This window comes from Podarcis bocagei (assembly GCF_964188305.1).
Source record: "Podarcis bocagei genome assembly, chromosome: 13".
Taxonomy (NCBI): domain Eukaryota; kingdom Metazoa; phylum Chordata; class Lepidosauria; order Squamata; family Lacertidae; genus Podarcis; species Podarcis bocagei.
Genome location: NC_138138.1, coordinates 14,969,281 through 14,995,811, shown reverse-complemented (window position 1 = coordinate 14,995,811; position 26,531 = coordinate 14,969,281). Strand labels below are relative to the sequence as shown.

At 46.1% G+C, this 26,531-nt stretch overlaps 1 protein-coding gene across 5 annotated transcripts in view; it reads right to left on the bottom strand.

Moving 5' to 3' along the window:
- GPATCH8 (G-patch domain containing 8) overlaps positions 1–26,531 on the bottom strand; it is an 82,918-nt gene that overhangs the window by 44,579 nt on the left and 11,808 nt on the right. For 2 of the 5 annotated variants that reach the window (XM_081166070.1, XM_081166068.1), the window contains exons 2-3: positions 12,152–12,226; positions 4,203–4,220 (exon numbers count right to left, since the gene is read on the bottom strand). Coding sequence is in view for 2 of the 5 variants with exons in the window: in XM_081166066.1 (XP_081022192.1) it covers positions 12,152–12,226 (75 nt within the window). In the remaining 3 variants the exon portion in view is untranslated. Of the gene's footprint in view, positions 1–4,202; positions 4,221–10,329; positions 10,365–12,151; positions 12,227–26,531 lie in introns of all 5 variants that reach the window. The other 3 variants (XM_081166066.1, XM_081166067.1, XM_081166071.1) reach the window with 2 other exon arrangements.

Here is a 26,531-nt window from a genome sequence, read left to right as displayed (position 1 = left end):
ATGGTGTGCTGGGCAACTTTTGTGCATAACAAGGGGAGGGGAAGCAATGGGGGAGAAAATAAAAAAATGACATTTAAAAAGCATAAAATCAAGCTACTTTATACAATCATATCCATCACCTAGAGAGCACCACTTGATTTGTGCAAAGAAAAACTAACGGATGTGCTTAGTCTGCTTTTTTCTTTTTTTTAAACTTGTTTGTGTGTCAGACTTTAAAGAGTCCAAGTTAAGTTGTTAAGTGTCAGACTTGCCCCCACCACTAGAAACCAAAACACAATCAGAGCAAAATCCAGGCTAGACTTGATTGGGTTTTCTTTAAAAATAAAAATAAATCAATTATAATATATATATTATATAACAAGAGATATATAATATACATATATGTGTATATAGATATATATATTAGCATGCAGCCAATTGTTAAACTGAAAATATACAGTGAGGTTAGTAAAAAAAATACAAAACAAATTGAAAATATTAACCGATTAAAAGGAATTTAAAATATAAAATAAAATGAGCTCAAGCACAAACTGGGTGATGCATTTCACATGTAAGCTAACAGAAGTACTAAGATGTTAGAATGGAACAGGCCTAGCAACAGGTTAAAACAGCAAGGAACCATTAGTGCATGTAGGGAGAAAACACAACAAGCATAATGTCTCATCTTTTGAAAAGAAAATCAAAATGGTCAAAAATTAATGTAGGCGGAGGGGAAAGTACTGCAGCAATTCAGTGTCAGCTATTTGCACAACAGTTAAAGAAAATAAAAAGGTTTTCTCCTACGGTTAAGTGCTGCATTTATAACAAGGAAAGCCCTGGGGCTCAGGCGTATCTAAGGAGTTTGCTTGGATACCTGGGGGATTACTTTAGAAGCAAAGTTGAGAGGAAGCGGCATTCATCATTTGTCCAGAGCTATTCCTTGGCAACTAGGAAACAGTGGAAGAATTAAAATCCCACAAATCCCACATAATCTAGGGCAGGGGTGGGAACTCTCTCACCATTGGGCCAATCCTGGCTGACCAGGGTGTCCAATATGGCCTGCGAAGCCATTTCCCTCAAGCCACGCCCACCTGCTGCTATCAGCAGGCAGCAGGACTGAATCCCCACTCAGCTGATGAGCAGGAATTATAGCTCTTTGCAGAAGTGCTGTTTGAAACAGTTCACAATTCTCCTTTAAGCAAGCAGGAAGGGTAGGTGGTAACGCCTCGCCCACAGCAAAGCAGCAGCACAAGCTGTTTCAAACAGCACTTTTACAAAGCGCTTTAACGAAGTCGTCACAATTAAAGGCAGGCTTAAGGTAAGGTTACCAGACACCCCCCCCCCCATGAATCCGGGGACACTTTTCAACTTTAATGGATTTTGTATGGGGACTGATTTGTCAACCCGGGGACTGTCCCCGGGAAACGGGGATGTCTGGTAACCTTAGCTTGAGGAAGGCTCACATTTCAGCCTTCAGAGTTCAGAATGAGAGCACAGGGACGTCTTGAAGCCTCTGTCAAGTCTCCTCACACTCCCCTTTCAGGCGCTTACAGGAGGGAGAGTGGGGAGACTTGAGGGGAGAACACTTTCATTGCACGCTCCTCTTTAAAACTCCTAATCGAGTGTTTAAATGGGTGGGAGGAGGCTTGCAGAACTGCACAAGGGATTTTTTTTTTACAGGTGGGCAATGCTGTCTCCCTGTCCATCACATGTCATCATAATGACATCACAGGACTGACAGGTGGACAGCGTTGCCCATCTGTCAAATATGGTCACTGAGAATGATCCTGATGAGGATCTGATCCATGAAGCCACCTCTGATCTAGGATAAACATAATTAAGGTGGAGCTAGATGTTCCTAGGGAAACACAAGATTCCCAATCCTATGTAATGTCAATATGAGGGAGAGGGGCTTGAAGGGAACAATTTGTGGGTGTTTAACCCTTCCAAGGCAAGACTCCTTTGCTAGTCCCTCCCACAAATGTATTTTATTTTAATTACCGAGTTTTCCCCAGCTAGGCTCCAAAACTAGAAGCAAACCCAGCTAAGAGAAAAATGGCTATATGAAGGAAGAGAGGGCACAGACCAAGCATCCCTCTTCACCCTTACCATCATCTCCTGACACAGATTTGGGAATATCCACATGTTGAGGTAACATTTAGCTCCACCTTCAAAGTTTCAGCTCAAACTTAGGCACTGAAATTTGTCTCTTTTTCCAGAAGAAACTTTCCAGATAACCTGCTTCATTCATTATGGAGCTGAGCCAATTGTTCAAATTCAGAGCTTCAGGACTTACAAAATTCTTACAGGAAAAAAGGGCACATCGATGAAGTGATTTTCAGAGCACTTTAGAAAATGGCTCCTTTGTAGTCACCAAAAGTGTCTTGTGGGACTTTACTGTTTCACTGAAATTTTTAAAACAGATTTGAGCACAATGGCTCAAACCTTTTCTGAAAAGATGAGAAGCCCTCCTTTGTTTCATATAACGAAGCTACTGCCAAATTCTGGCAGAGGCAAAAACAAAAAGGGAAATAAGTATTAACAAAACCCCACCAAAATTTTATTGTCTTATCTTTTACAATCCTCAAGCCATTTAAATTTACGCATAAGCCATGAAAACCCCTGGGAATTTGGGCAATAACCAATAGCAGGCAGAATGATGGGGCAGTGGCACTCAACTGACCTCCTGACAACTGAGTTGCTGCTTAGAGGGATGGGTGAAGCAGTGAGGTCAGCACAGTAGAAAAAGTTGGAGTGGAACCATTCTGGCCTGGTGTATTTGCATGACCCAACCTCCCTGCTTCTCTCCTTCCCAGTAAGCTGCAGCAACTCAGGAAGTCAGCTGAATGGTGCTGCCCCACCACAATGTCCATGGGTGGCCATAGCTCAATGATCGAACACATGATTTGCATATACAAGATCCCAGGGGTCTCAGACAGTAGGGCTGAAAAAGAGTTCTCTGCCTGAATCTTTGGCGAGTACATGCCAGTTAAGAGTAAGGTAAAGGTAAAGGGACCCCTGACCATTCGGTCCAGACGTGGCCGACTCTGGGGTTGTGGCGCTCATCTCGCTTTATTGGCCGAGGGAGCCGGCGACAGCTTCCGGGTCATGTGGCCAGCATGACTAAGCCGCTCCTGGAGAACCAGAGCAGCGCACGGAAACGCCGTTTACCTTCCCGCCGGAGTGGTACCTATTTATCTACTTGCACTTTGACGTGCTTTCGAACTGCTAGGTTGGCAGGAGCAGGGACTGAGCAACGGGAGCTCACCCCGTCATGGGGATTCGAACCACCGACCTTCTGATCAGCAAGTCCTAGGCTCTGTGGTTTAACCCACAGCGCCACCCGCGTCCCATACAGTTAAGGGTAGATGATACTTAATTAGCTGGACCAATGATATGATCCAGCACAAGGCAGCTTCATACGTGAGTGTAGGGGGTATGTTCATGTGTATTTTAAGTGGCAATCCTATCCACACCTGAGTAAGAGTCCCACTAAACTGCATGGGGCTTACTTTTGCATAGACATGTACAGAACTCCGCTGTCAGTGTGGTGATAGTTAATGGGCACTTGGTTTTGTTCAATAACAGTGGGACCTGCAGCATATCCTCAGTCCCTAACAGGAGCGCTCCTGTTCAGGGTTCCAGCCAGCCACACCTTTCCTGGATACACTATTAGGAGCCAGAGAAAACAAATTAAAACCCCTCTTTCCCTGGTTTTCCATTTGTTTTTCAACTGGCACTCATTTTTTGGTCAACTGAGCATGCTCAATCCTAATTGGGCCTTACATGGCTGGGGGTTAGCTCGTTTGGAGTATGTTTTAGATTTTTTTGTGTTCCTGAAAACTTGTGATTCCTTCTATATACCCATACCACTGTGCTTGGCTCTATTTCTGTCAACAGATTGTTCAGGGTGGGGTGGAATATGTAGCTGTGATAATAATTTTTTTAAAAAACCTTTTCCGTGGCTTTTAATATGGAAAAATGCAGCAAAGATGGGGAAGGTTATTCAATAAAAAATGTCAACATCAGACTGGCAAGAAGTTCTGACAGAAAAACAGCTGTGCTTGTACTCCCACTCCTGCAAAAGGAAACAGCTACCGCCCAGATGAGACATTGTGCTCCATGTGTTGTGTTATGAATGCACTAAAAAGAAACAGACAAATGAAGCTGTTATGCTATTTCCAAAAGCGGTGCAGGTGGAGTGAAAGCATTTCCATACGAACCTGGCTTTAAAAACTGGGCTGTCAAAAGAACAGTTAAATGTAACACAAAGTAAGAAACTGTCCAACCAACTAATGGTAATTTGTTTTTGTTTTTAATTCGTTTGCTTTGTTTTCAATTCACTGCTTGCAAGTAATGTACTTATTAAAGAAGAATGAAAGCATAAAATAAATACAAGACCAGCTGGGAGTTTTAAGAGCGCTGTGACTGACACAGTGAAGGGCGGGAGGAGAAACAAACGTTAGAGGGGGACATGGGGAAGGAGGGAAAAAAACCTGAGGAGGGTTATACACATTAGCACCACACTTACCAAGCCACTCAAGAGGGTGAGCACCTTTCAATATATGGAAAGGTAAAGCTTCGAGCCTGTCATCATCCCCATGCTCAACATATAGTCCTCTTCTCTTCCAAATAATGTCAAATGCTCAACGTATGAGGCACCAAAGCAGTGTGGTTAGCTGCTTTCTCAGCCGTCACCTTCCCCATTTTTTCTCCTTCAATGCCACTGCCAATGGGAGTGGTTTGAAGGCAACTTCTTCTTAAGATTTATGGAGAGGCTTCTGCCATGTGTGAGGTCAACCAACAGGAAAGGTTGGGTAGCCTTCCAGAAGCCCATTATAGCAGAATGATCACCCTGGTTTGTTCAAGGAGTAAATCAGGGGCTAACCAATGAGCAGCAATGAAATATCAAACTGGACCAGCCAGTGATTTTGAGATGATCCACAAGCATTCGGGTGTCATACTCCTCCTCATTGGATATAATGATCATTCAGGAATGGTAACAACAGAGGCATAACCCTTTCCTCGGAAAAGGCTGTATGTAGAGCTGCTTAATGAGGCTGTGATGAGTGGTGTGTCCATGAGTAGTTTGACATTTAAGGAAAGAAAGAAGAGAAGGTGAATAGAGTCCACGTCAAATTTGTCCCCAAAAGGCCCCTGTCCCACCCGACAAAGACTGACAGGTATCGCTATCTCTTGAGTGGCTCCATAAGGGATGCTGACTGTGTATCAAAGAACCCATAAGCAGGAAGACTAGGTGCTACAAAGGGTGATCCCATGCAAAACAGGAGATAACGGGAAAGGAAAGAAAAAGATCCCCCAAAACAAGAACCTAGAGCTTACTGCATATGACACAATGAAGGCAAGAGAGAACAGTCCAAGAGTAGTGCTACACCATTCAGCTTCTCTAGAAAGCACAGTATTTATAGTGCTCAGCAACGCACAGGCTGCTGCTAAATGTCAAATTGGCAGCCGTGTCAAGTTACATACTTTGGAACCAGGGGAGTCCACAGATCGGTATAGATATGCAATGTGACAAAACTCAAGTCTCATCAGAGTGTGCTTGGAATAAGTTAACTTTGGCCAGCATCAACTCGCCTGCAGCTCTCAATGGCCCTAAGACACAGATTAATAATATGCACAGTGGCATCTTTGTTGGTGAGGGTAGAGAGGAAGGGGATAGAACTAGAAAGAAAGCAGGCCTTAAGGCAACCTTGCTTCCCATCCAAAATGGTGAGAAGCTGTTTTCCTTTTGTGACACATCAATGGGACAGAAACGGTATGGTTTGTCTAATTATTCTGGGCCTCTTACTGCCTTCCTCCCCCATGTATGTATTGCTGTGATCGAATAAACACTAAGTGCACAGAAAATTGGAACTGTAGCCAAGAAAAGTATTTGGACAAGTTTTGACAATTCTAACAAGTTTTCTCCACTCTGTTGTTTTCTACATGACCACCTTTGGGCTGCAACTCCTATGGCACATCAGCAGGACAGCAGGTAAGCCAGGACAGGCTACACCTACTGGACTTAACAGGAGATTTTTAACTTTAAGGACAGGGATGGAAGGAAGGTTGGAGGCAGTCCCCTGCTTTCTGCAAGAAAGTGGGAGATGATAGGGACTGCTGTAGTAGTTCTTTCTAGATCTGAGGACACCATTGTCGTGCAGGCAAATTCAGCCTCCTCTCTTGAGTGGCTATCTTCAAAAGGAACCCTATGGATGTCTGCAAACTACTCCCAGGAAAACCATAGATGTCATGAGAGACGTTGTGTGGGGTTGTACTCCAGCTCCAACTACAGGAGGAAACCTCAAGAAAAGTAGCCAGACCAGATAAGCCAGAATAGTATGTAGTACTGTCTCACTCTTAAGGAATTTCCATGTCACACTTCCTTGACTCTGTTGCAGAAGATCACCATCTTGCTCCCGTCTTCCAACCTGACAAGAACTGGCTCCAACACTCTTCCACCCACCTCAACTATCTCTGATTCATGATGGACATGTTCTAATGTTTCAATACCTGGTCCTTCAAAGCAATTTAAGTGTGCAATTAATTTTTCTGTTTTTGTCTAATTAATCGCCGCCATCAAACTTCTGAGGTTACGACACCTGATACCGTACCAACAGAAGATGGAAATGACATGCCCAAAGATATTTAGAGATGAGTCAAGGTCCCATGGGGACGTGGGTGGCGCTGTGGGTTAAAGCCTCAGCGCCTAGGACTTGCCGATCGAAAGGTCGGCGGTTCGAATCCCCGCGGCGGGGTGCGCTCCCGTCGCTCGGTCCCAGCGCCTGCCAACCTAGCAGTTCGAAAGCACCCTCGGGTGCAAGTAGATAAATAGGGACCGCTTACTAGTGGGAAGGTAAACGGCGTTCCGTGTGCTGCGCTGGCTCGCCAGATGCAGCTTGTCACGCTGGCCACGTGACCTGGAAGTGTCTGCAGACAGCGCTGGCTCCCGGCCTATAGAGTGAGATGAGCGCACAACCCTAGAGTCTGGCAAGACTGGCCCGTACGGGCAGGGGTACCTTTACCTTTACCTTTACCAAGGTCCCATGAACCCCCAAAACTCTAATGAGAATGCCCCCAAAGAGGGATTCATTACACATGGCAATAACTGTTAAAGAAAAGAGCTGAACTAGTTTATTTTTTGGCCTGCTGGCTACATGATGGAGGCTATAGCAGTGTTGAAGTGTGTGGGGCTGAAACACTAGCCTGAGATAGAGCAGCTGGGGAGAAAAGCATCCCCAGTGAGGGAGAATGTTGACATTTTCTATTCTGGCCACCAGTTGCTGAAGAATTATGTAAACAGCATCATGTTCTTTACCAATGCAAAGATCTGTAGACTCCCAAACCAAGTTTATTCCAGTCACTATCAAGTTCCATGTTGTAGCAATACAGGTAAGAATCTCCTCAATAGATAATGCTGCAGAGTCACATGTGAATTCAGCTGTGTTCCCAAGCAAAGCCATTCCCCAGAGTTTTCCAGGAGTATCCCTTGGGCTTTATATAGCTTCCAAAACCAAGAGATCTCAACAGCTCTTTAAATCCACTTATGTTTTAGAAGGCTTTACTTACTACCGTTAAGCCCTTATGGTAAATCCACTTTACGTTTCCAGCTGAAAATTGGGTTTTATTTGCTGCTGGAAAGAAAAAAAATCAGTTTTCAACATTGAATGGTAAAAGGAAATGTTCTGTGTTATATTGCTTCCCAAGGGTGAGCAGAAATGCTTTAAGCACTGTGTTTTTAAATGTTAGCAACAATGACTGCTATCAGAGCACATTCCGGCACTAAGCCTTTCAAAGTGTTTCACTTTTCCTGATATACACTCACAGCTGTTCTAGTCATGCTGGAAAATAAACTTCCCAAAACACGGTCCGTAGCTGTTGAGAGTCCATTGGACAAACATCTTCCCTAATCATGTACTTTGAGAGACTAAAAGTTTCCGCTTCGTTGATCTAACCAGTATATATATATATATATTTTTTAAAAAAACAACCTGAATAAAGCCTGAGCGTTCAACAATCTAAGCCAGTGGTTCCCAAAATGGGAATCTCTCTTGTATCACTCTCTAGAGAGCAGAGAGATTATCCAGGGGGTCGCTAAGAGGCAAGAGGGCAGCTGAAGGCGCTGGAGGTATAAATGAAAAGCTGGTATCACTAGATCAAGTTGATGAATTAATTAAATAAAACAGCTTTGGGGGGCGTTTGAATAAATATGTAATTGTTACTGTTTTGAATTTTACTGAGTTATTATCTTCCTTAGCGGGTCACGCAAACCACTATTCTGAATAAGGCTTTGTATGGGGTAGGGGGCACTGGGGGTGAGTTTATGAAACCAAGGGGGCAGTGGCCCACAATTGTTTGGGAACTATTGATCTAGGCTCTCTGGAAATTTTAAAGCTATTTTAGTTATTTGAATAAGTCTGTGAGTGGACAGTACATTTAAAAAAATTAACTGCATATCTTATTGCCTCCTTTTGCAATTAGGGTTGCCACTCATGCTCACATATTGCCAACTATTTAATGAAACTAAGAATGCCACTGCGTAGGTGACAGCTTACTATTTTCTTTCTTTATGGAAACATTTGCCAGAAAGGGCTAGCTGTCCCCCTATTAGGGCAAACCTAACAGCACAGCAAGTCTTCTCCAATTGGCCACCTGCTATAACTGCTGTTGGCACCTCCAAGTCAGAACAAGAACACAAGCAGTCATAAGTGACAAAGGTTGCTACCTAGGACTGCCCACGACTCCATTTTGCTGGAAGTACCAAGAAATATCACCTCCATGTGACTTGGCTGTCTGCTTTGCCACACTCTTGTGAGGGATAAGATTCGCGTATACAAAAACAGTTACTGCTGAAAGAGCTGAAGACACATTAGACTGCTGCAATGGCACATCAGCTTATGGAGATGGAGAGTTCGGGAAAACTAAAATCTTTCTTGCTGTTCTAATAAAGTTAATGCATTTGAGGTACTTGACTTATTTGACAATATACAGCCAGATGATGGACTAAATCTTTTCTCTCCAGTCAAACATTCAGTCCTATTTGAAATACAAGTTTGCCTTAAGACACCTCCCGCACTTGTGGGGGTTCCACCTGGTGGACATGGGAATTCTTTAAGATTCCATGGTGGCCCTGGCCTCCTATTCCCAGCCAAACCGAGTCCACATCATGTTATGACACTGGACAAAAAGCTTTGCTCCAAGAGATAGGTGATGCAACACCTAAAATGGAAATCTGGGTATTTAAACTGGGCAAAGAAAATAATAAGTTTGGATAGGAATTAAAACACCAGCATGATAATAACAAGTGGAGGTGGGCTGTGACTTCCATGACCTGGATCTAAACTGCTCTTCATCAGGTAACTTGCTTAAACTATTTATTGAGGTTTTCTCCTGTAAATCTGATTTAAGTTTAATTAAGGATAACAAACTGAACCCAGGCTGAGTGAGCGGCACTTAGTTCCCTCTGAAATCAACAGGCCTTTAAGTCAACCCACAACTAGCATGCCCCGTTGATTTCTAAGAGCTACCTGAGTTCAACTAAACTAACATGGCTCTAACCGAGGTGGGGGAGGGGGAAGAATTACAGATTGTTGCACAAAAAACATCAAGGTGAAAGCATTTTGCACCTTGAAAGGACCACATGCTGATTTTAAACTCTCCACTAACATGGGCGGGAGGGTGTTCAACATTTTTTTAAAAAAACAACAACTTTGGGGCATGTTGCTTAGAAAAATAAGACACTGGTTCATTCTGTAGATCTGTGGTCCAGAAGCAAACATTGAGGCACTGGAGATTTTTCCACAGCTGCTGTACACATTGCAATGCAATCAATGAGACAGGTCTCTGGTGATAACAGGAAAGCCCCAGTTTCTTAGCTATGAAAGGGGATGGGGTTTCATGGGCTCACAGTCCCTTTCTGGCATAGGCAGAGAAGGGAACCCTGTGAGCATGAATGACTATGGAACACAGCGTCATTTGTCTTATTACGAACATCGCCAGCATGGCACGCAATACTGTTCCATGACATTTGCAAAGAGGGAAGCTGGCTTCGCATTTCAATTGGGGTGTGCATGTACACACAAACAACGCTGAATAATTCAAGAGAGTCAAATGCAACTGCATCACCACTATCCTTCCCACCCCCCTCTGCAGCATTATTTCATGTGTCATCAGTGACCGCCATGCCTAATTCTAGCATCATGCCAGCACAATAAGACAGTAGATACTGAATGCAGTGTTCACTGGACCAGAAGAACAGAAATAAGAAATGGGGGAGGGGGGAGAGGAGAAAGGAGGAGAGGAAACCCTAGAAAAGAAATTAAAAATGCAGACCGTGCAAATACAAACCAGGTCATGGCTGCTTAGCTAATTTGGGCCAACTGCTGTGGAAGAAAAAACGTCGAACACCCCAAGTTGTGTAAATTTCTGTGAACATCTCAACACGCACACAAATACTCACACACAAACACCAATCTACTACACAGGAAAGCAAATATATGTATATTGCTTCGTTCCTAACACTATTTTTTAATGAGGTTTTTAGTGCTCCTAAATTGGACTCCAGAGAGCCTACAGCCAGTAGTCTCTGTATACAAAGCATTCACAGGGCTGGATTAACTTCACAGGTGAGGTTCCTACTGATCAGGGTGAAAGCCGCGTGGGCTGATCTGCAAAGAGCAACACCGTGTAGAAAGAGAGCAAAATAAGAACATGTAGGAAAGGGCAAGGAGCAAGTGCTGTGTTCTGACAAGGGCCGACTGCAAGCACTGGAATGCTGATGGGGGTCAATTTGCTTTGTCACTCTTGACATTATTACCATACAAAGGTCAATATGCCCTTATTCCACACCTGCAAAGAACAGTTTTTAGACAAACTGCCTTTGCAACTTTGGAGAACACAAAAGAAGAGTAACATCCTGAGGATTCATAGGTTCCAAGGCTCTTAAGGCAGATTCCAGGACCCAATGATCTTACATGTGGGGTCGTAGGAATTGTTCAACCAATATGTTTCCCTTGTTTGTGTTTGGCACAGGAAACCTACTCAACTCATGCACAGCTTCTTGATGTGGGATTGGTTTAACATTACTCAAGTTACAGAGAGGGCTTGCTCACCTTCTGAACTGCTACTTTAGGGGTGGCCAGCAGGTGCGCAACAGTCTCAACTACCATGCTTGCTTACACTACAGCTCATCCCGCAGGGTAAAACTGCAAGGGTGATTATGAATTGAGGTGGGGGAGAGAGGTGGAGCCTTGTCGTGCTCTGCACTGCCTTAGAGACTGCTCAAAAGAAGAGATCAGAAGGCAAAAGGCATCTCAGGCTCCTCAAAGAGTAAACACCAAGGAAGGACGTGGCATAAAATTCAGAGGATGGAGCAGGACAGAAAGTTGTAAAGGGGTCAGACATAATTCTTTTAATCCAGCCCTGAAAATGCTGGGGGGTTGTTTTGTTTTCATTTCCACAGCCTTATCCATAATACTTTATATGTATCCATCACATCTTTTTTTAAACTGCAACTCCAATGACATTACAGCCCAACACAAATATTAAATAATGAAGCTCAAAGGGGCATTTAGGCAGCTGAACTACAGCTGTTCCATGGTGCGGGGGGAGAACACACAAATGTGGTATGATTAAGAGAGTTCAAAAACCTGACATGTTTAAAAGGAAAAGCAAGCCAAGTGGCTCTTCTCTTTCCTGACTGTAGTCTCTCGCCAGGAAATCCAGGTGGAAGGAGATTTGCACCAATATTTTTATTAATGCCATAGGCAGTTTTAAAAAGAATCCTATGCAACCTATTTTTACTAAATTCTTCTTAATGCTGCCCTCTTTGCTCTACAGTCTTCTTCCTTGTGCCAAAGAAAATGTGAACTAAGGAAGAGCAAAATATATTTTACTCCTCAATATCCACTCGGGCCATAAAAGAGGTGTTTTAGCACAATATTGTTTAGCACAATCAGCTGCTATAAATTATTTCAATTTGAGGTGAGATAGCTTTTTCTTCTCATTTCAGATTAGATTGATTAGTGACTTGCCTCATTTTTAACGTTAACATAAGACATGCAAATATACTAGAACACATCCCTGAGTTCCTTAATCTAAATGTAAGATCTGAACTTGGCTAGTGGAGCTGCACTTGCTCGGGGCTTGAGAATGAAAACTGATTTCTTACCGATTCTATAGGCTTGTCTAAGGACGCCTGTTCAATCTCCAAGTGGCCTTCTTCATACTGATCAAAGTGATTACCCTGCAAGAGAAGAACAAAATGTTGTTTTCACCATAAAGCACAAACAGTTCTGCATGGTTTGGTGCTAGAAGTTTATAATCAATTGAGGCCCAGACATACAGAACCTCCTTCCTTAGCTGATCATGCTATATTTCTGTATTTGCTCTATGTTATATATACCGTATTTTTCGCTCTATAAGATGCACCAGACCATAAGATGCACCTAGTTTTTGGAGGAGGAAAACAAGAAAAAAAATATTCTGAATCTCAGAAGCCAGAACAACAAGAGGGATCGCTGCGCAGCGAAAGCAGCGATCCCTCTTGCTGTTCTGGCTTCTGGGATAGCTGCGCAGCCTGCATTCGCTCCATAAGACGCACACACATTTCCCCTTACTTTTTAAGAGGGAAAAAGTGAGTCTTATAGAGCAAAAAATATGCTATTCTGCGGGATGCGGGTGGCGCTGTGGTCTAAACCAGTGTCTAGGGCTTGCCGATTAGAAGGTCAGCGATTCGAATCCCGCAACGGGGTGAGCTCCCGTTGTTGGGTTCCTGCTCCTGCCAACCTAGCAGTTCGAAAGCACGTCAAAATGCAAGTAGATAAATAGGTACTGCTCTGGCGGGAAGGTAAACGGCGTTTCCGTGCGCTGCTCTGGTTCACCAGAAGTGGCTTAGTCATGCTGGCCACATGACCCGGAAGCTGTACACCGGCTCCCTCCGCCAATAAAGCGAGATGAGCACCGCAATTCCAGAGTCATTCGTGACTGGACCTAATGGTCAGGGGTCCCTTTACCTTTTACATATATTCCATATAGGGTATATATATCCTATATGGAATCAATGGAGATGGACAAGGAAGGGGTCATGGGCATCATTTTCAGTGGGGATTGGGGGTGATGACTTGATGGTAGAGCACCCAGACATTTTCAGAATTATTCTAGATCCTCAGAAAAAGCACAGCCATGGCTTCTAAACTAATTTGCCTTGATACTGACGTAATGAAGAGCCTGCAACATTTCAAGCCATTTCAACTGCAGCTTTTATTGGATATTAAATGTCCTGAGATCACCTGACATTTCAATATTAGCTGCTCAAGAGCAAAACAGACAGCTCAATATCAGCTGAAGATGTACCATATGTTCAGAATAGTAAGGCTATATTATGCTTTTAGGCAATTTTTCTCCCAGAAAATAGGCAAACTGAGCACTTTTAATGGGCAAGCTTCTTTTTGTTCAAGCTCCAAGATGGAGAGAGGTTTAAAAAAAACCCCAAAAGCTTGCATGCACTTTTTTTAAAAAAGCAGAGTTATTTCACCATCTGTGAACTTAGAGTTCCAAGTTAAGAACAGAACCTTGCACCTTTTCTTTTTTTAAAAAAGGAACAAGGTTCCTAGTATTTTAGATCCACAGAAAAAGCTTTGGGGAAATGTGTGCACCATGACCATGGCAATCTCAAAAACTGGAGGAGGTTGGGGTGGAAAAGAATAGTCATACCTCAGGTTACAGCCGCTTCAGGTTGTGTTTTTTCGGGTTACAGACCGCCAAAACCCGGAAGTACCGGAACGGGTTGCTTCCGGGTTTCGGTGATTGCGCATGCGCAGAAGCACCGAACTGCAACCCACGTGTGCACAGACGCGGGTTGCGAACGTTGCAGGCTGCGAACGTGCATCCCACACAGATCACGTTTGCAACCCGACCGTCCACTGTATTGAGCAAGCCTGCTGGTATTTTCTGTGCGGCAGGGGGACACCATTTTCAGCAGTTTCCTATCAATAACTGAGTCCCTGTGATCCTTTCATCCTTAAACTGCTGGTGGTTCTTTAAGATTAGAGGTCAAAGGTTGCTCTTTAGGCCAGTGTTTCCCAACCGGTGTTCCGCGGCACACGAGTGTGCCGTGAGACATCGGCTGGTGTGCCGCGAGATGCCTGGAGGGAGTCGGGCGAGTCGGGCGGCGGCGGCGAGGAGAGGCCGCGCCTCCTGCTGCTGCCTGGCGCTCCTCCTCGCAGCCGGCAGCGCTGCCTGGGCGCCTCCGTGCGACTCTGCCTCGCTGGGTTTGGTCTCCCAGCAGAGACGGGTCACACGCGCACCTCCCTCCCTCCCTCAGCCTGCGCGGAGAGAGAGCCAGAGAGAGGCATCGCTCCTGCGCGGCGGGAGAGGGAGCAGCCGGAGCGATGCCCCAAACGAAGGCATGGGACCGGAGGGGAAATCCTCTCCGAGGAGGATTGAGCGCAGCTGAGAGAAGCCTTTCGAGGAGCTGCCGTGTCCCCTGGAAACCCCCTTCCCAGCTCTGCCTGCCTACCTGCCCAAAGCTTGGAGGTTCCCCGGCAAGGGGGAGGGGAAAAACTTTCACTTTTGTGCGTCCCTCCCGGCGTGACGCTGCGCGCTGACGTCACGGGGCGGGGCTTTAATGGTGGTGTGCCGCGAGATTTTTTTTCAGTAAGCAGGTGTGCCGTTGCCCAAAAACGTTTGGGAAACACTGCTTTAGGCAACCACCACCATGCAACTCTCTTTAACACTGGCCTGTTTTCTTCCTCACAAAGGTGCTATCAGTGTTGTTCTATGGAAACACAGAATAATGCTACAGGCACTTTTGCCCATCCCATCCCATCTCCCTCCTTTCTTTTGAGCATGCATGGGAGAGAAGAGTAGTTGAAACCCAAGCCAAGTGAAAAGAGGTCTAAATACCCCTTGAACCTTTATTTTACCATACTTGTTTATTTGACATTGCAGCAGGTGGATAGGCAGAGTAGAGTAGAAAAAATATAGCACAGTAGCTTCTATGAGGTTTTGCCCCACGCACGTTATCACGGTTGACAAATCTGTAATATATAATCTTTAACATTAATCTAAATTTGAGGGTGGAATCAAGCATCTGAGTTTCTATTCAGGTAACACGTAAGGCCATCTTCTGTCTCCACTAGTTCCCAAAAACTTACACAAGAGAACCAGCAGCCTATTACATGTATCTTAATGACTGTACCCAGAAAAGTAAGCAAAACCCTCATGATGCAGAAGGGTTTGGAGGTGTTTGCAGAAAAGTTTGATTATTCAAGAGCGTTCATATTACAGTCTGGTAACTGTGGATAAATGCTGCTCCCATGCAATTCTGGATCTTAGAACTAGGATTTGAGGGAAATTTAGGGCAAAATAACAGCACAAAAAACCAGAACGTTGCACCACAGCTCCAAAAAGGCTTTCACTGGTAACCAAGTACACTGTGAGATTATCTTTGTCCACAAAGGGTCAAGCTAAATGGCTCAGTTGGCCTGTTTATCACGTTTAACTGCCAAAATCCCAGACAACAAAGGCAAGAATCAGCCTACGTGACAGGCCCCTCGAAGTTATTTCCAAAATAAATGAAGCACAACATGCTTTTTGCTTTGTGGTGTAAATGCATTCTGCAAATTTAAGCAATGCAGCTGCAGGTTCAGCTCCAAAAGTAACAAGACCAGACCAACCCTCTAGCCATAAACATCTGGCTATTAAATCTACTCTGCTGCCAACCTATCAAGCACGCAAAAACGCTGAAATTTACAAATGGAATCATTCCTGCTTTTGACTGCTTTATACCAGAAAGGACAGGCACTTAAAATGTACAATACTTGACCACAACAAGCCTGCTCATTAGTACACGAAGTCTGTGTATGCACAGAAAAACAAAGGGACAAGAGACCTGGAAAATGGAAATGGACAGCTACCTAGAGAACTGGCACAACTGCCTTTACTAGCACCCTTCTCCTTCCTAGAAGCAGGCCTCATGCCAGTTAGGTACTTTCAGCTCCTTTCTGACACGAAGCATTAGCAGAGGCTGGGGAGAAGCAGCAAACAGCAGCAGCATCACCCCTCTGCTTCTGTTCAAGGTTTCCACCTCCCTTCCAAGCCTAGAGCTGTGATTTTATTAACAGGAAGACATGCAGAACATAAAAAATGTAATGCATATCTTGAAGGAAAAGCCCCAGAAAGGGACTTTCAAATTCTTACAGACACCAGACTCAAACTTTCAAAAGTCTAAACCAGTGTTTCCCAACCTTTTTTGGGAAAAGGCACACTTGTTTGATGAAAAAAATCTCGAGGCACACCACCATTACAGCCCCGTGACGTCAGCGCGCAGCGTCACGCCGGGAGGGATGCACGAAAGTGTAAGTTTCAATTTTTTCCCCTCCCCCTTGCCGGGGAACCTCCAAGCTTCGGGGGTGGGGAGGCAGCAAAGCGAGGGACTGAGGGACTCCTCCAACGACAAGGGTTGGGGAAGAAGAGAAAGGGCTATTCCGCTCCAGTCCTTTCTGAAGGAGCTGAGGGTGGGGGTCCTCCGGCGCCTTCGGCGAAACGGCGCCGGCCCAGAGCGCTTCTAGGAGGCTGCCTTTGTGCGCGACGTAAAGCCCTCTTTCCCTCCCTCCAGCCCCGTGTCACCTGTGGAAAAGGGGGCTGGATCCAGTGACGCAACTCGGAAAACTGTTAGGGAAGCCAGAGCAGGAAAGTGAGTGGGGGGCGGCAGCGCCACTTTAACCCACGTTTCCTTTTTGAAAGAGAAACTTAAGACTAGATGACCCTTGGGACCCCTGCCAACTCTACAGTTCTATGGCCCTTTGTGGAGGGGGGCAGCACCTGGAAAGACGGGCTAGGGGATAATTGGGGCGGCCGCCTTAGGCACACCAGAAGCGAAGCACGTCCTGAGCTACAAAAACAAACCCAATTCCTGCCTCGTTTTTTGCAGTTTCTGCAAAGCGAGGGAGTCTCCCCCGCCTCCATTCCTCGGTGCCTCCTCCTCCCCCTGCTCCCCACTACGGGTCTCCCCTGCACTTGGCCAGGCCGCCTCGCCCTTCTTCCTTTCCCAGAGCAGTGGCTCAGAGCGCCTCCTTGCACCGCAGGTACACTCCGTGGGGAGGGGAGGGAGCGGAAGCCCAAACCAGCCCCCAACCCGCTTAGTCCGACCCCTCAAACCTTCCCAAAATAAGAACTCTGCGTTCTACAACGTCACCCCCCAGCGGGGCCCCCTTTATTCCCGGTGAGAGGGGGGCGGCGGAGGGAAAAAGCTGCTTCCCACACTTACCCGCCGCCATCTTGACTTCCCACAATGAGCCGGATGCGGCGCCTAAGCTCCCTGCCGTCGCTTCTCCGCCTCCTCTACTTTGCACAAGGCTTCAGAGTCGCCGGCCGATTCATCCATCGGCCGCTCTTTCAAGCCCACTCGGAGGAGGAATGAGTCGAAAGAGCCAGAGACGCAGCCGCAGTGGAAGCCCCGTCCCTCCCTTCCAGTCTCGGGGCGGGGCAGAGGCCACCAGGCTGGCAAGCAGAGCGCCAAGAGCGAGGAAGCTGATGCAACGCGGAGGCATACCCCGGCTGGCGTGTGTTTCCCAACCTTTTTTGGACTCGCCCGCCTCCCTCCAGGCAACATCTCGCGGCACACCAGGCAACATCTCGCGGCACACTAGTGTGCCGCGGAACACCAGTTGGGAAACACTGGTCTAAACAACATAGACACCTGGGATTATGCCAATCCTGCTTCTCGCAGCATGCCATGCAATAAAATTGCAGGCATCTCTTTCCTCCATTTCTGTTTCTGTAGTTAAATGTGAGAAACCAGATGTGAGTACCATCTTGCTCTGCTCATATGTTGGTCCCTGGACTAGAGTATGCAGGCTAATAGGGACCAGAAAGTCTTAAACTGCATTGCATTGATCTTCTAATCCAGGGGTCAGCAAACTTTTTCAACAGGGAGCCAGTCCACTGTCCCTAAGACCTTGTGGGAGGCCGGACTATATTTTTTTTTTGGGGGGGGGAATGAACAAATTCCTATGCCCCACAAATAACCCAGAGATGCATTTTTAATAAAAGGACACATTCCACTCATGTAAAAACACGCTGATTCCCAGACCATCCGTGGGTCGGATTTAGAAGGCGACTGGGCCGGATTTGGCCCCCGGGCCTCAGTTTACCTACCCATGTTCTAATCTTAGGGATCAGAAAACTGATTGAAGAAAGCTCTACAATGAAGGCCAATGGATTTGCTCTGTTTCTGCATTAGCATTTGGAGAGCTCCCTTAGTAGGCATCTTGCTTCTCATGTAGTTTATGAAGAATAATCAGAGCCAACCAAGCTAAGATGCTGCTGGGACGTGGAAAAGGTCCTCTAAATAATGTCTCTCTACGCAACAAAGCTCAACTCATTTTCTATTTATCTTCTAAAGTCGCAATGTGAAGGGCACATGACTTAAGAACACCCATCTCTAATCATGTACAGTGGTGCCTCGCAAGACGAAATTAATTCGTTCCGCAAGTTTTTTCTTCTTGCGAGTTTTTCGTCTTGCGAAGCACGGTTTCCCATAGGAATGCATTGAAAATCAATTAATGCGTTCCTATGGAAACCGGTTGCCAGGCTGGCGGTGCGGAGAAGGGCTTTTCTCCCCACCGCAAGCCTTCAGGACAGGTACGGGAACAGAGGGGAAGGGGCGCAGTGCTTCTCCTCTGTTCCCGGGGCTTGCGGTGGGAGGAGGGTTTTTCCTCCCCACCGCCAACATTCAGAACAGCATTCTGAATGTTGGGGGTGGGAAGGAAAACCCTCCTCCCACCGCAAGTCTTCAGGACAGCCATCCGAAGGCTGGTGCGGGGAGAAGGTCTCTCCGCCCCACCGCCAGGCTTCGGAGCAGCCTTCCGAAGGCTGGCGGTGGGGCGGAGAGCCCTCCTCCCGCCGCCAGCCTTCGGAGCATCCTTCCGAAGCCTGGCGGCGGGAGGAGGTCTCTCCGCCCCACCGCCAGGCTTCGGAGCAGCCTTCTGAAGGCTGGCGGTGGGGCGGAGAGACCTCCTCCCGCCGCCAGGCTTCGGAGCAGCCTTCCGAAGGCTGGCAGTGGGGCGGAGAGACCTCCTCCCGCCGCCAGGCTTCGGAGCAGCTTTCCGAAGGCTGGCGGTGGGGCGGACAGACCTCCTCCCGCTGCCAGCCTTCAGAGCATCCTTCCGAAGCCTGGTGGCGGGAGGAGGTCTCTCCGCCCCCCTGCCAGGCTTCGGAGCAGCCTTCCGAAGGCTGGCGGCGGGAGGAGGTCTCTCCGCCCCACCGCCAGCCTTCGGAGGAGGTCCGAGGACAGTGGGGAAGATGCGCTGCGCTTCCCTGCTGTCCCGGAGATTTCCCTATGGGCTTTCGTCTTGCGAAGGAAGCCCATAGGGAAATTCGTTTTGCGAAGCGCCTCCAAAACGGAAAACCCTTTCGTCTAGCGGGTTTTCCGTCTTGCGAGGCATTCGTCTTGCGGGGCACCACTGTACCTCTAATAATGTAAGGAGGAAGAAGTGCAGAAGAGGTCTTTCTTCCTTATCCTCCAGGTTCTTTAACCTTAGAGCAGGCATAGGCAAACTCGGCCCTCCAGATGTTTTGGGACTACAGCTCCCATCATCCCTGACCACTGGTCCTCTTAGCTAGGGATGATGGGAGTTGTAGTCCCAAAACATCTGGAGGGCCAAGTTTGCCTATGCCTGCCTTAGAGTGCCAGCTACTTTAAAACCAGCACAGCACTACAGAAGGTCCTGCCTGGTCCCAAAGATCCATGAAACTTAATTCTGTGGGTCCAAAGAGGCTCCACATATGTTCTTCTTGAACAGCAGCTACTCAAACAACCCCTGAAACTTCTGCATGGGTTTCTGATATGGTGTGAGGGTCAATTATTCAAAGAAATCTAGTTGGAAGCTCCACCATGCTAAAGCAAGCACTTGCCTGGGCTTGAGCTGCTCTGAGTGCTGACAGCACATGCCCAACTAACCCCCCACCCCACCAGAGAACTGGTCTGTGAAATGGATGTTAGTCAGCCATTCTAAATGCCACTGGCAGCCTCCCTACTTTCAGACTGTAATTACATTTCTAGGGTACTTCAACATTTGAAGATGCTCACTTCAATTCAACAAAAACAACTCAGTGAATAGGTTGGGAGCCAAATGCAAACTTAAAAGTGCCCATTTTCATGTATATTTATTTAGGAGAAGCTAATAATTTACCTTTCAAATGCACTGACTGTTTAAATTAGAAAATGATCCAGAATGTTTTCAAAGGAAGAGATTCTCTCAAGGGCAGAAATCAGCATTATAATTAAGCTGTTGTAAAAGCCAGGAGATTTTCTTTTGTCTGCTGGAACAGGGAAGCATGCTCAGCTGTTCCACCAAGGTCTTGATTCCCCCCCCCCCCTGGAGTAAGGCAAAGGCAGGAAAGATGTCCACTGCACAAAGGAACATCCCTTATTTGAAGAAATTGTTCCTTCATTCATTACATTACAGTTTCCACAGAACTGAACGCGTCTCTACATTATGCATGCTAGCACTGTACATCTACAATACAGACTCTTGCATGGAAAGATCTCTAAGGCAAAATCAAATAGTTGCTATCAAACTATGAGAATCAAGCTATTAATTCCCCCCAAAGCTCCAGTTCTACATGAAAATCCTCAAGGAGCTGGAAAAAAATGAAACCCTGGAAGATTCATGAACTCAACAGTGTTTTGATTCTATTCAGAAAACTTCATTATATTCTAACATGGGAGTACTTGTAAATGATAGAGGAGAAATGTAATACTGCTTTAATTAGATACATCAAGTTTTCTACATCGTATATCATATACAGTGACCATTCCCTCTCCTTTGGGGGGGTGTCTAAATTCTTTAAGGCACCCTCTCTCTTTCCTATCTATCACATCAATCTATTAAGTGAGACATCACAGAAGTTGTTTCCTACAGAAACCGTCTTGTACCCCTTAGAAGCAGAAAGCTTTACGCTTGAAGCAAACAGCAAGTTCAAATGAGCTATGACTAGACAATGCACCCCCAGAGCTAACTCACATTTGAAATTTCACAGCGATTGCTGTGAGGAACATAGTATAAAAAGGAGATACGTGTCTCCAACAAGCAGTGGAAAGCTGCCGGAAACTCATGGGCAACTGTGGCAGCCAAGTACACACATGCCTTGTGTTCCTGGGTATTTGGGAATGCCTATCTCCCCTCCACGTTTACCATGGCATACACCATTCAAACAGTGGCGTACAAAGCACAAATTGCTACAGGAGAAGAGAGCCTTGTCTGCAGTGGGAGCAACATGAACTTAGCATACTTGCAAAGACCACATGCCTGTTTGTGGCTTAAGACAAGGTACAGCTGCTTTTACAGAACATGCTTATTAATAGTGTTACGCAGGCTAATCTTCTGGGAGGAGCTTGGCAATGGGGTGGGGGTGGGGACTTAATTCTCCAGCTTCGCTGCATCCTCGTTGAACCACCCAGCAGACGTTTTAGAGCAGTGAGAGGACTTCTTAAACCACAGAGAGGTCGTCTGGAAACTTGGCAGTGCCAAGTTCTGTAAACCACCTTGAGGGCAAAGACTTTGACATCCAGTCCAAACACAAAGCCACAGCTTCTAGTGGAGGTGTTAAGGAACTGTTTGTTCAGAATTCCTAGGATGTTTCAGCTAGCATGGCCTGATGGTGCAGCATGCATGTCTGCAGGAGTTAGGCCAAGGGTCCCCAACCTGCGGCCCATGGGCCAGAAGCAACCCACAGAGGCCGTTTAACCGGCCCACAACCCGCCCTGAACCGAGCCACCCGCTTGGTGAGTCCCCGCGCACTGCACTAAACCAGCACAGGGTGGTGCGGGGACTCTCTTCCACGGCTCCAGAAATCGCTTCTGCGCATGCCCAGACGCCGGAAATCGCATCTGCGCATGTCCGCAGTGCTGGAAATCGCTTCTGCGCATGCCCAGACACCAGAAATCGCTTCTGCGCAGGCACGATTTTCAGCATCTGGGCATGGGCAGAAGCAATTTCCGGTGCTGCAGACATGCGCAGATGCGATTTCTGGCATCGCACTGCGCCGGTCCAGCCCATGGAGGATCTCTGTGGGAGTAATCCAGCCCATGCCCAGTAAGCCTTGCCAACTGCTGCGTTAGGCCAACCACATGCCCTCTCAATCCATCTTTGCTACCAAGATCTAGCAGAGAGGTACTGATTGAGTTGTTCTAGGGTACAGGGTCATCAGCATGACACCAGCAGATACAGAGGGACCCACAGGAGCCTTCTCTAGTGCCCACAAACTCCGGGTTGGCTTTCTGTGAAAACCTTTCATCACTCGGGCTTTTGGAAAGTAATTACAGTTGTACCTCTGGTTGCGAATGGGATCCGTTCCAGAGGCCCATTCACAACATGAAAAGAGAACAATCCACAGCGGTGTGTCTGTGCGCACGCAGGTTGTGATGTGCTGCTTCTGCACATGCGCACGATGTTGTTTTGCACATCTGCGCATGCGCGAGCGGCGAAAGCCAGAAGTAACCCTTTCCGGTACTTTCGGGTTGCCGTGGGACGTAACCTGAAAGAATGTAACATGAAGCGGAGGTAACATGAGGTATGACTGTAATCGTCTTGCTCACACTGCTACTTTGTAAGTTATGCTGTTACATTATTATTATTTAATTGTGCCGTATATATAATACTCTATTGTTCACTCCTCTGTACTCCAATTGTGAGAAAGGGCAAGAAACAAGTACAGTGAAACCTTGGCTTTTGAACGTAGTCTGTTCCGAAAGTCCGTCTAACTTCCAAAATGTTCAAAAACTGAAAATCAAAGGGCTGTTGGCAAAGTGAATGGAGAAAATTGAGAAACGCACCTTGGAAGCTGTTTGACTTCTGAGGCACGTTTGAAAATGAAAGCGTTCACTTCTGGGTTTTTGGCATTCGGCTTCCGAAACGTTCAGCAGCCGAGATGTTCAAAAACTGAGGTTCCACTGTACAATAAAACAAACAAATAAACATATGCTTTGCATGGAAAAGGCTGCAGGTTCAATACTGGGATCTCCAGGTAGCGCTGGAAAAGTTTCCTGTTTGAAATCCTGGAGAACCAATGTTCCTAAGACAATACTGAACCAGATGGCCCATATAAAGCCAGGGCAGCGTGGAACTGCCCACCCTCAAGTAATCTTACATCACCATGAAATCAAACCATGTGAGCAAATGCTCAGGGATTTGCAGGTAGGCAAACAGCAGACTGGTAGAAGATGCAGGCACTACTTCCTCTGCCCAGGAAGTTTAAACTTGATTTAAAACTTATTTAAAGCAACCTTTTCACTGGTTGTAAATCAAGCCATCCTGTTTGACAAGGCAAAGAAAAAGAAAAAAAAGCTAAAATATTCCAAGCATTAATTTAGTAGAACTGTAACAGAGACTTGCATTCACAGCACAAACGAGGTTAATAAACTGCTCTCAACAATGGAGAGACTTAACAATCATTTTTTTGCTTTTATCTCAGAAGCCCAGGGATCATCAAACAATTACCATTTTTGTAGAAAAGTAAACACTGCATACTTAGCAAACCAATAAACCGAACTTTAACTCTGGATCATCTTATCTACAACATCCCTTTTCCACATCAAAGCATCCTGTATGTAAGGATAGCTGAAGGAGGCCAAGTGTATCTGATATATATCTGTGCAAACATCTCTTGAAAGCCTCCACCAAAATATTGCACTGCTTTCTTGGGCAGCTTTTGGAACAACAGCAACACACTGTTAACATGTTCAGTTTATCATCCACTAAAGCCTCAAAGCTGTTCCTGAAAGAGCAAGAAAGCTGCTGAACCATCTTACTTAGAGCCTTTCAACAAGAGTTATGCTTATCAAGGGCATTTTTAGGCAAGTCTCATTTCATATCACAGGAAAGGGACCATGATACATGATCCACTGGGTCTCAGCAACCTGTCTCTTGACAAGTTATACTTCTAAAACCTAGCCTAGACCAGAATTTCCCAACCTTTTTCTGATTGCGGCCCCCTCCCAACCTTGTTTCCTTCCTGTGCCCCCCTACGGATGTAGCCGGGGGGGTCAGGGGGCAGCTGCCCCCCCAAATAAGTAGAAATCAATACAAATCAGAGGTTCTGTCCCCCACCAAAAAAACTACCCCCAAAAAAACAACAATCCTGGCTACGCCATATTTCAAAAAGTGATTTTAAGCTTTTTTAGCTGTTTTCGCTGCTTTTTCTATCGCATTCCCATACATCCAGGTTTTCCCTGACCAGGCCAGTAAATCCCACACATGGTATAACTGTTAATCAACTATACTACTTCAGACTGTGGGTGGAAGATTGCCTGTGATCAATATGCAAAAATACCTTTGTTTGGCCACTGACATCTGGTACTCTGACTCTTGCATGCTTGCCCCAGTATTGGAGCCTGGTGCATCTCTCCTATCTGTCATTTACACTTACCTATTATTTTCCTGACAGAACAGCCAAAGAATATTTGGACACTTCACAGAGTAAACAAGAGCCAGTGATTAAGTAGAATGAAACGAAAGTCAGATGAGAATCATCACATTAAAATTGTATCTTTTTTATTTTAAAACATCAGTTCTATTATGTGCCTACTGACAATAAAATAAATTGGTTTAAGTGATATCTGTATGTAATATAAATATATTTAACTTTGTGTTAAAAATATTTTCTAATACATTTGTGCATACTGCATTCAGGCATCGGTTAAACCAAATTCTTAAAATCTCACTTTCACAGCAAAAGTGAGAGATGTGAGAGAATGTACAAAAGGCAAGAAAACATGGCTTTTTAAGTCTCAATTTTATAAATGGCAGTAGATCATGTATCATATTTCTTATGGTACAAATTTAGTACAAATACATTACAATTTAGACTTGTCTAACACCTCTTGGACATTAACTTTTCGTGTCATAAAAGGACACTGTTCTGCTCTGCAGCTACTAGCCATTGCTTCCTGAGTGTTCTGGACACTTATGTCTTCAAGCAAGTGATCTTGCTTTGTGACACTGCATGAGCAGATAGATTTCTCTTTGGTGTGCTTCATTTTACAAACACTCCCCCCTAAGCAAATATGAGGCATGCAGGCTGCACAATCAAAGGCAGTGACATATGGTCCTGGGAAGTGGAAAGGCTCTGTTTAGTCGCAGGGATGGTTTTTTAAAATTAAAAAAAATCTTACAAAATTATCCTACTGTTCCTCAACGGAGCCCAAGGCAGTGAGCATGATTCTCCTGTGTCCTTGGCAAATGACAAGGAAAGTACCACAACACCAGTGTTAGAAACTGGGACAGGAATGCTAGGAGCCATGTGGCTCCTGGGACCTAGGGTGTGGGTGCCAAAACGAAATGGCTAATAATTTCAGATGCCTTCCCTATAAACAACAAAGTGAAACTCTCTTTGATATATTCTTCTCCCTGGTGCTCAACTGAAGACAGTGTGTACATCCACTAAAGGAGCAACAAGATTCTGTTCAACCTGGCACGTCTCTACGCCAAGACAAAAGTGTAGTGGGCCGTTATCCAAGAGATGATGTTTGCAGATGACGCAGCCTTGACAGCACACTGAGGAAGCTCTACAGCAGGGGTAGGCAACCTAAGGCCCATGGGCCACAAGCGGCCCACAGGGGTCGTTTAACCGGCCCATGAGCCGCCCCAAACCGAGCTGCCTGCGCAGGGACTCGCTTCCGCGATGCCAGAAATCATGACTGCGCATGCGAAGACACCGAAAAACATGTTTGCACAGACACAGGCGCCGTAAATCAAGGGCGCACATGCTCATGCGCACACACAATCCAGCTCACAGAGGGATCTCCGCTGGAGTGAACCAGCCCAGGTGAGGTAAACCTTGCCGACTGCTGCTCTACAGAGACTCAACTGTTTTGCCCAAGCCTGCATGGAGTCTGGTCTTACCATCAGCCTGGGTCAGAACGTTGCCATCACTCCACACATCAGCAATGGTGACCACATGCTTGAGGTGGTAGGCGTTTTTGTCTACCTGGGCTCCACCATAACCAGCAACCTCTCCAATAATGCTGAGCTGGACAAGCATATGTGAAAGGCAGCTATGGCAATAGCTCACCTCTCCAAAAGGGTATGGGAAAATATGATACCAGTGACGAACACCAAAATGAAGGTCTACCAGGCTTGCGTGTTGAGCACGCTGCTTTATGGAAGTGACCCACTGGCAACTAACAATTGTCAGGCGCGACACCTCAACGCCTTCCACATGCGCTGCATCAGGAAGGTTTTTGACATCCCATGGCAGCACAGAGTTTCAAACATATGTGTGCTCTCCCAAGCCCACATTCCCAGCATGAATGCGTTCCTGTCTCAGCGACATCTATGCTGGCTTAGTCATGTCCACAGAATGGAAGATGGAAGGATCCTCAAGGACATGCTCTGTTGGGAGCTGGCTTCAGGCAGCAGTCCTGTTGGCAGACCAACTCTGCATTAGAAAGATATCTGCAAACGTGACATGAAGGCTGGCAACATGAACACCACCTTGTGGGAATCCTTTGCAGACGACCATAGTGCCTGGTGACAGCCAGGCTG